Genomic DNA, 13,899 nt, shown 5'->3' with positions numbered 1-13,899 from the left:
TTAAAAATTCCATTTGGCCGTTTGGCAAATTTTCTTTTACACTTTATTTTTCCCTTGAGACTGTTTCACGTGGAGGGACTTTTGTTAAAGTGGTTGGTAAAGCTGTAAAGTGTTTTTTCTCATGAGGTTTTCCCTTTGACATTTATTTGTGCATCAGCCGCGACTCAATTGGTTGCACTTTCGCCACTAAGTCAGAATGTTGTGGGTTGAAGTCTCACTCCAGAGACTTGAGCACAAAAATCAAGGCTGACACTCCAGTGTAGTACTGAGGGAGTGCTGCGCTGTTGGAAATGTCAACCTTTGGATGAGGGGTTAAAATGAGCCCCTGTCCATCCTCTCAGATGGAAGATGCTACCCACCTTTCATATTTGAGACCAGTGACACTTAAATTCTAGCCCCCTTGGGAATTGAGAGTATCCTCACTGCCTCTTCTGGATAATGGTCAGAAAACCTTTCACTAGATTTCTTTATCTATTGGATAGATCTTGTTTATCCACAGGATTTTTCACAGCTTCACATACAAGTATATGAATTAGGAGCAGGAGTAGGCCACTCGGCCCCTTGAGCCTGCTCCGCCATTCAATAAGATCATGGCTGATCTGATTGTAACCTCAACTCCCATTCCCGCCTAGTCCCGATAACCTTTCACCTCCTTGCTTATCAAGAATCTATCTAGCTCTGCCTTAAAAATATTCAAAGACTCTACATCCAACACCTTTTGAGGAAGAGAGTTCCAAAGACTCATGACCCTCAGAGAAAATTTCTCCTCCATCTCTGTCTTAAATGGGCGACTCCTCCTTATTTTAAACAGTGACCCCCTAGGTCTAGATCCTCCCACAAGAGGACATTGGCAGAGTATTACCAACACCAAGACACATTTTAAGATTTGACTGTCAAATAACATTAATGGACAAGCAAATAAGTAGAGTTATTATAATGCGTGCCTTTACAGTAATATCAGACTATAATGACTCCCCAAGATGAAAACTAATATCCTAGCTTGCAGTCTAAACTAATAATTTTAATTAACTTTTACACATGTAGTTTTTCTTTGAACTCCACCTTGAATAGTTCAAACTAATTAAATAGCTCTGAAACAGTTGTCAGGACTCAATGATTTCACGGAATCCCTCAGTGCAGAAGTGGCCCTTTGGTCCATCGAGTCTGTACCGACACGTGAGAAACACCTGACCTACCTACCTAATCCCATTTACCAGCACTTGGCCAATAGCCTTGAATGTTATGACATGCCAAGTGCTCATTCAGGTACTTTTTAAAGGATGTGAGGCAACCCGCCTCTACCACCCTCCCAGGCAGCGCTTTCCAGTCTGTCACCACCCTCTGGGTAAAAAGGTTTTTCCTCACATCCCCCCTAAACTTCCTGCCCCTCACCTTTGAAATAATGTCCCCTCATGACTGACCCTTCAAGTAAGGGGAACAGCTGCTCCCTATCCACCCTGTCCATGCCCCTCATAACCTTGATCAGCTCGCCCCTCAGTCTTCTCTGCTCCAACGAAAACAACCCAAGTCTATCCGACCTCTCTTCATAACTTAAATGTTTCATCCCAGGCAACATCCTGGTGAATCTCCTCTGCATTCCCTCCAGTGTAATCACATCCTTCCTATAATGTGGCGACCAGAATTGCACACAGTACTCCAGCTGTGGCCTCACCAAGGTTCTATACAACTCCAACATCAGCTTATATTTCACCCCTTCCTTGGATTCACCTAGTTCTGTTGAAGGGTCATGAAGACTCGAAACGTCAACTCTTTTCTTCTCCGCTGATGCTGCCAGACCTGCTGAGTTTTTCCAGGTAATCTGTTTTTGTTTCCAACATGACCTCCCTACTTTTGTAATCTATGCCTCGATTGATAAAGGCAAGTGTCCCATAAGCCTTTTTCACCACCCCACTAACATGCCCCTCCACCTTCAGAGATCTATGGACAGACACGCCAAGGTCCCTTTGTTCCTCAGAACTTCCTAGTGTCATCCCAATCATTGAATACTTCTTGTCAAATTATTCCTTCCAAAGTATATCATTTCACACTTTTCAGGGTTAAATTCCATCTGCCACTTATCTGCCCATTTGACCATCCCGTCTATATCTTCCTGTAGCCCAAGACACTCAACCTCACTGTTAACCTCCCGGGCAATCTTTGAATAGCTGTCAAAAGGATCTGCCAGTTATACAGGTAACCAAACAAATCATACTGTTGCTTCTGTTTCAGTTGTTTTGCTTGGCTCCTTCATAAAGCCAGCAGCCTCGAGAGACCATGGGACAAAGGTCCCTCCCTTCTATCTGCTTTCCAATTTCATTTGTCCCATCCCCAACTTGGGTGCAGTCTGCAGATCGGTCAAATCACATTTTCCACTCGCAGGAGGTAAAACAACAGTTGCAATATCTTACTTATGAGTCATAAATTTTATTCAGACTTTTTGTCTGGACGTAAGGGCTGTCTTAAACTGCACGTGTACTCATGTACACAAGCTCATTAAAGCTGACAATTTGGAGAGCTTGGAGTATTGTGGGCACTGTATTTCGGGTAAAATATGTTGGCCTTGTAGGGGCTACAGTGCAGATTCACCAGAACGATTGAAAGGGGTAAATCATAAAGATAGGTTGCATAGTCCAGGCTTGTATTCCATTTGAAGTTTTTACAATGGTTAAAGGATTTGATGGGGTAGATAGTGAGAAACTATTCCCTCTGGTGGAAGAGTTGAGAACAAGGGGGCATCACCTGAAAATTGGAGCCAGTCCATTTGTGGGAGGGGAAGGGGTAGGTATCTGAAAAACTGTTATCATACAATGGGTAGTGGAAATTTGGAACTTGTCTCTTTCCCCTCAAAAAAAATCTCTTGGGGTTGGGGGTGGGGTTGCCAACTGAGTTTCTTTTTTTGTTAGGCAAGTGTTACTGAATTAGGTGGGTGCTTGGAGTTAAGGTACAGATCGGTCATGTTCCAAGTAAATGGTGGGAGAGGCTTGAGGGGCTAGATGGCCTCCTCCTGTTGCTATGTTCCTAGATAGGATTGGACAGCATTGACCAGGAAAACTAACTGAGCAGTTAAGCAGGATGCATTCCGAATTATAAGTTGAAACTATAGATGCTACTTTACAACAATTTGAAAGGATGTGAATGTACTTCAGTTTCCTGTGTTTCAACATAATATGTGCTTGTATCTTCTGTCCCCACTTACAGCACCCAGGTTGTAGTAAGGTTGAATAATAGTTCTGTGGATGAAACAGACGCTGATGGCTTGGAATCCGGAATGGTAGTTGATGAAATATCAAAAAAGATTGAAGTACCGGAGAAAAGAAATGGTAAGTGTGCTCCTATTTTGTGGAGCTGCAGTGACTGCTGTGGCATTTTATATCTTGTTAAAGTATATTTAATGTGGTGTCATTACTGTATTGCATTCCTAAGTTTACCAGATCACAATATTCAACTACAATACTTTGATTTTGAGAGTATCTTAGTGCCCCAGTTCTTGTTTTTGGCTGTGTATCAATGATATTTCCTAAACCAATTATTCCCAGAGGGTACCACACATCCTTGTGGGGCTTTAATTATTTCAGCCCATTGAATCATCGTAGCCCGCACTTATAATGCAGCACTGCCTCAGTACTTACTCATCTTCTGGATGAGATGTTAAACTGAGTTGTCATCTCAACATAAAAGATACTGTTGAACTTTTTAGATAGAAAGATTTACATTTATAAAGTGTTTTTCATGCACTGGATGTCTCGAAGTGCTTTACAGTCAACGAAGTACTTTCAAAGTGTGATCACTGTTGTAGAAGCATGGGAGTTCTCCTGGTGCCCTGCCCCGCCCAGCCAAACAGCATCAAGTAAACAGATTAGTGTGGTGTAGATATTATATCATTTTAAATATGATGCATGTCATAACTACTTTACACTTGAGTATCTTCAACTTTTACACTGGTTCATAAGCAAAGTTCATCTGCCTGAAGAAGTCCCTGCCCACAAAAATGGTCACACCCTAGATGAAATGGCGAGGTTTCCCGCAACCCCCCCCCCGCCCCGGCAAGTTGTGCCCATTTGAGGGTGTTCTTCATTTTGTATTAATTTCAGAAAAGGTGTTGGTGATTTGCCTAGCTCTATATGAATCATATTGCAGCCTGAATCTCTGACATAAATGTAACATTAATCCGGTATTAATCACCCATACCTAAAGTGACCAGCAGCCAGGTGAAACTTTTCTCTTAGCTGCTGCAGTTGTTTTGAATTCTGTTTGAATCTATACGTAGTTCCATTGAGCGGAACAGGACACCTCTGTGTGGGCTTCAATTGACTATTGGTCTCAGGGCTTGTGTAACAAGGACTGATCAAAGCAGTCAATTGAAGCCAACTATAACACCAAGAGTATTAAATCAGTTAGTTCAAGATTAGCTCATTTCCTGGAAAACCACTCCCCTTTGCATCCCCTGGAGGATGTTGAGTCACAAATCCTTACAATCACGAGTCAGTGCCAATGTAACTAATTATATGTGCAGGCTTATGCTATTGAGTTTGCAGGGAAACTTGAGTATATTGTCACTTTTGCCTAACCAGCATTGTCCAGAGCATTCTTGGGGCACGTTGTGAATTATGCCTTAGTGGAAACTCCATGCCAGCATTGCATCATTATCGTTTATTGTTATTTATGGGACCTTGGTGTATGCAAATTGGCTGTAATATTCACCTATGTAGTTGGCCACTGCACTTCATTTCAAAAGTAATTAATTGAATATGTAATGCTTTGTGCTGTGAGGAGATGAAAGTGCTTTACAAATGCAAATTACTTCATTGTTTCTTTTGTTGTCATCAGCCTAAAGGTCATATTGTTTCTATAAACATGACAAACGATTGTGTTCAACAAAATAAGGGATGTTTGCAATGAGAACTATTGGGTTTTGAACTCCCAGTGCCAGTAACAAGAATTTCCGGGTCAGGAAAATAATTAAATTCAAAATCAAGTTCCTCCTATTTTGCCCCAAAAATGTTCTCTATTTGAGCCTCAGATCAGTAGACTAGTGCATTAAAGTGACGAGTTTCAATTTTGATATACATCAGCCGAAAGGCTACATGTTTCCCTCAGCGTGGAAACTTTGCTTTAAAAAGAAGTAAGTGCGATGCTTCACAAGGTGACTGTTTATCAGAACACAACAAAAAAGAACTGGGAATTGTTCAAAATGCATGCCCTAAAGACCATAATTTAGATTTTTCCTTTTGCTGGACCTGGAGAAAGGATGAGAAAGGTGTGGAAAGGTATTACTTTGATTCTCTATCCCCATTTTGTGGGATTTCCTGGAGCTTCCATTTGGTCAACAGGTTTCTAGTTTTAGCTTCATTCTCCACTTTGTGGGTAGTGGCCAAGAGCACAAGCTGCAGTCTGCTTACTGCACCCAAGTCCAGGCTCAAGATGAAGACAGATGCTGCTGACATTGTTCTAGAGTGCACTGACACAGGATAGGAAATACACAGGGTGTGACTTCCTCACAGATGCCCATATTGGGGAAAAACCTATGCCATATCTTCAGCTTGAGTCAACATTACATTTTTAGTTAGCACTCAGTGAGTAGTTTGGAGAGTGGTTAATGAATGATGAAGTGGCCCATGTTGATTTTATAGAAAGGAATAGTCAGGTACATGAACAAGTATTCAATTTACGCTCAACATTTAAGATCAACATGAGATGCATGAAGGGAAGGTTAAAAAAGAATTCTTGTTTGACAGAGATGCAAATCAATTATGGGTTTTTGCTTTTCTTTATTCTTCCGTGGAATGTGGGGCTTCACTGGCAAGTCCAGCTTTTGTTGCCCATTCTTAATGGACTTTTGAGGCTGAACAGATTGGTTTGTATGCAATTTTACAGTTTTGGGACAAACGTTGGTTTTGATCACCCTCTGCCTGCTCTAATCTTTAGGAAAAAGAGGATGGGACAGTGGCCCTGTCCACCAGCCGGAAAGCCGGGGACGACTTCCCCACTGCCTTTTTCAGAAGCCCTGGCAGAATTTGGTGCCAATCGGGCAGTTAACTGCCAAAGTCAGGGCTTCCGCCCCTTTTAAAGGCAGAGATCCCACCTCCAAAAGCTGCCAGGCAGTCAGTGCCCTGTAAGGGTGTTGGTGGGTGGGTTGTTGTGGAGGGCAGGAGCCTCCTTTCAGCAAGGCTGCCATTGCCACTGGGTGTGGGGTTGCCCTCTTTGGGCCACAGGGTGCTTGATGAAGAAGGCCCAACCCTCCTCCCCCTGGCCAGCTTTTTCAAGGCAGCTTCCCTACAAGGTTCCATGCAGCTGATAAAATATCAGCAACAGTGGGATGAGGCCCTTAAAGTGGCCATTAATTGGGTTGCCTAACCTCCACCTTTCCTCCTGATTCCACAGTTGCATCTCTTCCACTCCCAGCCTGCCTGCTGATTTGGCGTTTGTGGGGAATTAAATTCCCCTCGAATATTGCATTGACCTTTTAACCTGTTTGACCTGGACTTGACTCATGTGAGACTGATGCTTGTTCTCTGCGACGGTTTGATGTGAAATGAAGTTGGACAGTCTTTAAGGTCTTATTTTGTGGTTCATTGTTTGTAGGGGCTATATTCTGTAACAACGAGGAGCAGGGTAGAAGGGCCTTTAGAGTAATTGATATTATTTGATATTTAGTATCTTTCAAAAGATTTAATTTAAAGGGGTAAGTCATGACAAGGGAGCTCAAAGCCTTGGTGTGCTCCTCCTGCTCTATGTGGGAAGCCAGGAACATTTCCAGTGCCCGGGCCCAGGATGTGTGTGGGAAATGTCTCTAGTTGCAGCTCCTGGAAGCCTGGGTTTCAGAGCTGGAGCGGCAGCTGGGGGGCTCTGTGGAACCCCCCGCCTCGTGGATGCATTGTGGATAGCACGTATAGAGAGGTGGTCACACCACAGGCTAAGAGTCCACAGGCAGGAAGGGAATGGGTGACCACCAGGCAGAGCAAGAGGCCTAGGCAAGAAGTGCAGGAATCTCCTGTGGCTATTCCCCTGCAAAACAGATATACTGCTTTGGATACTGTTGAGGGGCCTCTCTGGGGAAAGCAGCAACAGCCAAATTCGTTGCACCGTTGTTGGCTCTGCTGCACAGGAGGAGTAAAAAGTGTGGGAATGCAATAGTTATAGTGGATTCAATTGTAAGGGGAATAGATAGGCATTTCTGTGGCTGCAAACGAGACTCAGGATGGTATGTTGCCTCCCTGGTGCTAGGGTCAAGGATGTCTCAGAGCGGGTAGAGGACATTCTGAAAGGGGAGGGTGAACAGCCAGTGGTTGTGGTACACATTGGTACAAACAATATAGGTTTTAAAAAAAAAAGGGATGAGGTCCTAAAAGCAGAGTATAGGGAGTTAGGAAGTAAGTTGAAAAGTAGGACCTCAAAGGTAGTGATCTCAGGATTACTACCAGTGCCATGTGCTAGTCAGAGTAGAAATCGCAGGATATATGCGATGAATACATGACTGAAGAGATGGTGTGAGGGGGAGCGTTTCAGATTCCTGGGAAATTGGGCTGGTTCTGGGGGAGGTGGGACCAGTACAAACCGGACAGGTTACAGTTAGGCAGGACCAGGACTGATGTCCTGGGGGAACATTTGCTAGAGTGGTTGGGGAGTGTTTAAACTAAAATGGCAGGGGGATGGGAACCTATGCAAGGAGTCGGAGGAAGGGGAATCAAGGACAAGAACAAAAGACAGGGGAATAAGAAAAGTGATAGGCAAAGAAATCAAGGGCAAGAATCAAACAGGGCCTCAGTGGAAAAATAGTGGGAACAGGACAAGTAATGTTAAAAAGACAAGCCTTAAGGCTTTGTGCCTTAATGCGAGGAGCATTCGCAATAAAGTGGATAAATTAACCATGCAAATAGATGTAAACAGGTATGATATAGTCGGGATTACGGAGACATGGCTGCAGAATGACCAGGGATGGGAACTGAACATCCAGGGGTATTCAGTTTTTAGGAAGGACAGACAAAAAGGAAAAGGCGGTAGAGTTACATTTCTGGTTACAGAGGAAATTAACACAATATTGAGGAAAGATATTAGCTCCCGACGATGTGGAATCTGTACGAGTAGAGCTGAGAAACACTAAGGGGCAAAAAACGTTAGTGGGGGTTGTATATAGACCCCCAAACTGTAGTGGTGATGTTGGGAATGGCATTAAACAGGAAATTAGACATGCATGCAGTAAAGGAACATCTCTAATTATGGGTGACTTTAATCTGCATTTAGATTGGGCAAATCAAATCAGTAACAATACCATGGAGGAGGAATTCCTGGAGTGTATATGGGATAGTTTTCTGGACCAATACGTTGAGGGACCAACTCAAGAACAGGCCATCCTAGACTGGGTATTGTGTAATGAGAAAGGAATAATTGGCAATCTAGTTGTGCGAGGCCCCTTGGGGATGAGCGACCATAATATGATAGAATTTTTCATCAAGATGGAGAGTGACGTAGTTGATCCTGAGACTAAGGAAGTGAATCTTAATAAAGGTAACTACGATGGTATGAGGTGCGAGTTGGCGATGATGGATTGGGAAATGTTACTTAAAGGGATGACGATGGATAGGCAATGGCAAACATTCAAAGAGCGCATGGGTGAACTGCAACAATTGTTTATTCCTATCTGGCGCAAAAGTAAAACAGGAAAGATGGCCAAACGTGGCTTACAAGGGAAATTAGAGATAGTATTAGATCCAAGGAAGAGGCATACAAATTGGCCAGAAAAAACAACAGACCTGAGGATTGGGAGCAGTTTAGAATTCAGCAAAGGAGGACCAAGGGATTGATTAAGAAGGGGATAATAGAGTACGACAGTAAGCTTGCGGGGAACATAAAAACTGACTGTAAATTTTTCTATAGGTACGTGAAGAGAAAAAGATTGGTGAAGACAAATGTAGGTCCCTTGCAGTCAGAAACAGGGGGATTTATAATGGGGAACAAAGAAATGGCTGACCAACTAAATACATACTTTGGTTCTGCCTTCACAAAACAGGACACAAATAATATACCAGAAATGTTGGGGAACACTGGGTTTAGTGAGAGGGAAGAACTGAAAGAAATCAGTATTAGTGGGGAAATGGTGTTGGGGAAATTGATGGGATTGAATGCCAATAAATCCCCAGGGCCTGATAATCTACATCCCAGAATACTTAAGGAAGTGCATCTAGAAATAGTGGATGTATTGGTGGTCATCTTCCAAGATTCCATAGACCCTGGAACAGTTCCTACAGATTGGAGGGTGGCTAATGTAACCCCACTATTTAAATAGGGAGGTAGAGAGAAAACACGGAATTTTAGACCAGTCAGCCTGACGTCGGTAGTGGGGGAAATTCTAGAGTCCATTATAAAAGATTTAATAGCCAAGCACTTGGAAAACAGTGGCAGAATCGGACAAAGTCAGCATGGATTTACGAAAGGGAAATCCTGCTCGACAAATCTACTAGAATTTTTTGAGGATGTAACTAGTAGAGTTGATGAGGGGGAGCCAGTGGATGTGATTGATTTGGACTTTCAGTTAGTATTAGATCCAAGGAAGAGATTGGCGTGTAAAATTAAAGCACATGGGATTGGGGGTAGTGTAGTGAGATGGATAGAAAACTGGTTGGCAGACAAGAAATAGAGTAGAAATAAACTGGTCTTTTTCCAAATGGCAGGCAGTGACTAGTGGAGTACCGCGGGGATTGGTGCTGGGACCCCAGTTATTCACAATATATATTAATGATTTTAGATGAGGGAACTAGATATAATATCTCCAGATATTTGCAGATGACACAAAGCTGGGTGGAAGGGTGAGCTGTGAGGAGGATGCAGGAATGCTTCAGTGTGATTTGGACAAGCTGAGTGAGTGGGCAGATGCAGTATAATGTGGATAAATATGAGGTTATCCACTTTGGTAGCAAAAACAGTAAGGCAGGTTATTATCTGAATGGCTATAAATTGAGAGAGGGGAATGTGCAATGAGACCTGGGTGTCCTCATACACCAGTTGCTGAAGGTAAGCATGCAGGGGCAGCAGGCGGTAAAGAAGGCAAATGGTATCTTGGCCTTCATAGCCAGAGGATTCGAGTACAGGAGCAGGGATGTCTTGCTGCAATTGTACAGGGCCTTGGTGAGACCACGCCTGGAATATTGTGTGCAGTTTTGGTCTCTTTATCTGAGGAAGGATGTACTTGCTATAGAGGGAGTGCAGCGAAGGTTTACCTGACTGATTCCTGGGATGGCGGGACTGACATATGAGGAGAGATTGAGTCGATTAGAATTATAAAGGCTGGAGTTCAGGAGAATGAGGGGGGATCTCATAGAAACCTATAAAATTCTAACAGGACTAGACAGGGTAGATGCAGGAAGGATGTTCCTGATGGGGAAGTCCAGAGCCAGGGGTCACAGTCTGAGGGTACGGGCTGAGACGGGGAGAAATTTCTTCACCCAGCGAGTGGTGAGCCTGTGGAATTTGCTACCACAGAAAGTTGTTGAGGCCAAAACGTATGTTTTCAAGAAGGAGTTACATATAGCTCTTGGGGCAAAAGGGACCAAAGGATATGGGGAGAAAGCGGGAGCAGGCTATTGAGTTGGATGATCAGCCATGATCATAATGAATGGTGGAGCAGGTTCAAAGGGCCAAATAGCCTACTTCTCCTATTTTCTATATTCTGGAAGTACAAACTGCTCCTAAAATAGCATTTGCTCAAATTTCAACCAGAGAAGCAACAGGATGAATGTTGTGGTATTAGAAAATGTAATTTTGATGCATTAGTTTGAGATTTATCATAATTGCTTTGGCAACTTTTCTTTTGGTGAGATGCTTTGCAGGATGGAGTGTGTCCGCCAACCCCAGAAGCAGAGTGTAGGCAGACACTGGAGAGGCTGAGTGCTGAGATGGGCTGGTCAGAAGGCCTGTGTCAGTTCACTGGGACTTTGTCCCACTTGTATTAAAGGATGTTAGGCCTTCTAGCCCTTGCCCATCGCACACTCTCACCCCTACCCACTTCCCATCCCAACTCCCATCCATACCCATTCCCATCCTTTTGGCCTGTATAACCATTCCTGCCCCCCCACCCCCCACCACCCCACCCCACCAATGGGCCTTCACCCTCCATGTCAATTCATGGCCTTTCAATGCTCATTCACCCAATATACATATAGTAATAATGGCATATGTGTAACTGTTCAGAAAACACCCATTCACAAATCTTCGTTTGGAAAAAAAACTGCTGTTTCTACAACCTTTATAAAGTGATAATAAGACTATTATAACAGCAGCACTTAACACCTCTTAATATTATGCAACTAAACATTAAGACATTGACGAAAGAGATCATGGAGAAGAACAACTTATTATAACCACTTAAAGATGTCAGTCAAGCAGTCAACAATTCTCTCCAGTTATCAAAACACAACCCCCTACTGGGATAATTATTTTATGAATCTGGGTTCTCAGCCAAGCATGAATAATGAGGACAGGTTTAAGGACGCTTAAGTAGATCTGGATGGTCCCCTTCCAACTCTACAAAAATCTGGGTCTTGGTGTAAGAAATCTATTCCCATGTTAATGTAAATTCAGTTTCTGATCATTATGTATTCTGGAGTGCCTCTTGGTGCAAATGCTTCAGCATAATTTTATAACTGGCACGGACAGCTCTCGGTGACTTACGATGGAGACAAAGCAGTATCACTAAAATATTCTTGCTCTAATTTTCTTTAGAAGATGTGCTTCAGATAGTCACACAGAGCTTAGGCTCTGCTGACCCAAAATTCTGCACCACAAATAAAGATGATGAGATCAAACTGAGAATGGAAGGTCCAAATTGCCCAGAACAGCCACCAATTACTGTACACCGGATGTTCATGGAGTCTATTGAAAAGTATGGTGATTATATGGCCCTTGCATCAAAGCACGGTGAACAGTGGAAGACGATAACGTTTAAGCAGTACTATAATGAATGCAGAGATGCTGCAAAAAGCTTTCTGAAGGTAGATGGAAATACTTTTTTCCGCATGTATGAAACACTGCCAGTTCCATAATACGTTATCCTATCTATAAGCTTATTTAGATTACTTTTTGATTGTTGAATCTAACCTGACTCGTGAATGCAGCTGTTAAATGATTCTACCTAATAAGCAAAGCTAGTGCCATGTAAATATGTCTCCAGGCCTCATCTATATTATTCATGGAAACTGCTAATAACAGTTTGGTGCTCTGACTCAGCTTGGCTGTTGCGACTTAATTCCAGCTGGCAGCAAGTCCCACTGGTTTGTCTAGGGTGGGTGGAAGGGACAATATTGAGGGGAGCGAAGGTGGGCTCATTCAGACACCACAACATATATATCCCGAAGTTTTGGGGACTTTACGTTTGAAGGGCTGATTATTGTGCCTTGTAAGAACTGCAGACTGAGCAAATCAAAGATGATGTATACTCATCAAATCTTACACGTGGCGAGACTAGTCTAATGGAGTTTGGGAGTCCTGTTCTGAAATTGGATCAAGGGCCTCATTTCAATATTGAAATGAGGCCTATGCTCATTTAGGGGTGGTAGTGGCATAGTGATAATGTCGACTAGTAATCCAGAGGCCCAAGCTAATGCTCTGGGTTCAAATCCCACCACAGCAGCTGGTGAAATTTAAATTCAATTTAAAAAACCTGGAATTGAAAGCTAGTCTCAGGAATGGTGACCAGGACAACTATCAATGATTGTCGTACAAACCCATCTGGCTCACTAATGTCCTTTTAGGGAAGGAAAAATGCCATCCTTGCCCAGTCTGGCCTACACACGACTCCAGACCCATTGCAACGTGGTTGACTCTTAACTGTCCTCTGAAATGGTCTAGCAAACCACTGAGTTCAAGGACAGTTAGGGATGTGTAACAAATGCTGGCAGTGACACCCACATCCCATGAAAATATGAAACAAAAGGTGGATTCCAGTGTTGTCTAATATAAGGTACTGACCAATTTGGCATTGTTTCATCATCCTTGCAGATCAGGCTCACATCTCTGCCCTTCTGCTTTGGTTCTAACTGCTCCCAATTTATGCCTGTAATTTAGAGCCCACTATGTCTTTAGTGTGTTTTCCCTAATGACATTTACATTAACATTCCCAGCCCTTTAACAGACTTCCATGTGAATTGTCGAACTTGAATGCCAAGATTTCTGGTTCATTGTGATTGCCAATTAAACCACTGCCACTAAATAGTGAACTAGTGTTTAGTTCCCTCTCCCATTCTAGTTTACATTGAAGCTTCCACCAGTCACCCTCACCCTGAACAAGAAGCTCATTTCGGCCAGCTCAGCAATCTGGTATTACCTGCTCTTGGTGTCTAACGGAGACTCAAACCTGCTGTGATTTATTAAATTGTGTTAGGTGGCTTAACTGCTTTAAAATTAAAATAATATGTCATTGTGCAAATTGTTTTGTGTGTGTTTTAAGGGCTGTAATTTGTTTACGAATGGAAACACCATTGTCTTTACAATCTTTTAACTTCTTTACTTACAGCTTGGACTCCAACGTTTCCATGGTGTTGGAATCCTTGGTTTCAATTCTCCAGAGTGGTTCATTGCAGACATTGGAGCAATCCTGGCAGGGTATGGCACAAATTATTGATTAGACTGCAATCGCAGATGTTGCAATGTCTAATAGGGCTGACGATGGTTCCAGCATCCTCAGTTTTTTGTTTTTATATTAGATGGTAAATGGAGCTTCTTTCCAGTTGTTTTCCCTTTTGTCATTTTGGGGTGGTAGCCCTCTGGTACCTGTCCACGTGTCCACACTTCATGTGTGAACCATGATGCTGAATACAGGCAGATGTTTTGAGCCCATTTCATATCATCCTTTAAGTTAATACGCCCCTTTGTTCTAGCACATCACTGGGTAATAGAGCCGTCATGCCA

General features: G+C 43.0%; 1 protein-coding gene across 3 annotated transcripts in view; it reads left to right on the top strand.

The window, feature by feature from the left end:
* acsbg2 (acyl-CoA synthetase bubblegum family member 2) overlaps positions 1–13,899 on the top strand; it is a 52,343-nt gene that overhangs the window by 9,757 nt on the left and 28,687 nt on the right. For 2 of the 3 annotated variants that reach the window (XM_041205142.1, XM_041205144.1), the window contains exons 3-5: positions 3,199–3,320; positions 11,716–11,984; positions 13,505–13,593. In XM_041205142.1, the coding sequence (XP_041061076.1) occupies positions 3,199–3,320; positions 11,716–11,984; positions 13,505–13,593 (480 nt within the window). The remainder of the gene's footprint in view (positions 1–3,198; positions 3,321–11,715; positions 11,985–13,504; positions 13,594–13,899) is intronic. The other variant, XM_041205143.1, reaches the window with a different exon arrangement.

This window comes from Carcharodon carcharias, chromosome 14, assembly GCF_017639515.1.
Source record: "Carcharodon carcharias isolate sCarCar2 chromosome 14, sCarCar2.pri, whole genome shotgun sequence".
Taxonomy (NCBI): Eukaryota; Metazoa; Chordata; class Chondrichthyes; order Lamniformes; family Lamnidae; genus Carcharodon; species Carcharodon carcharias.
This window is presented reverse-complemented; position numbering and strand designations above follow the sequence as displayed.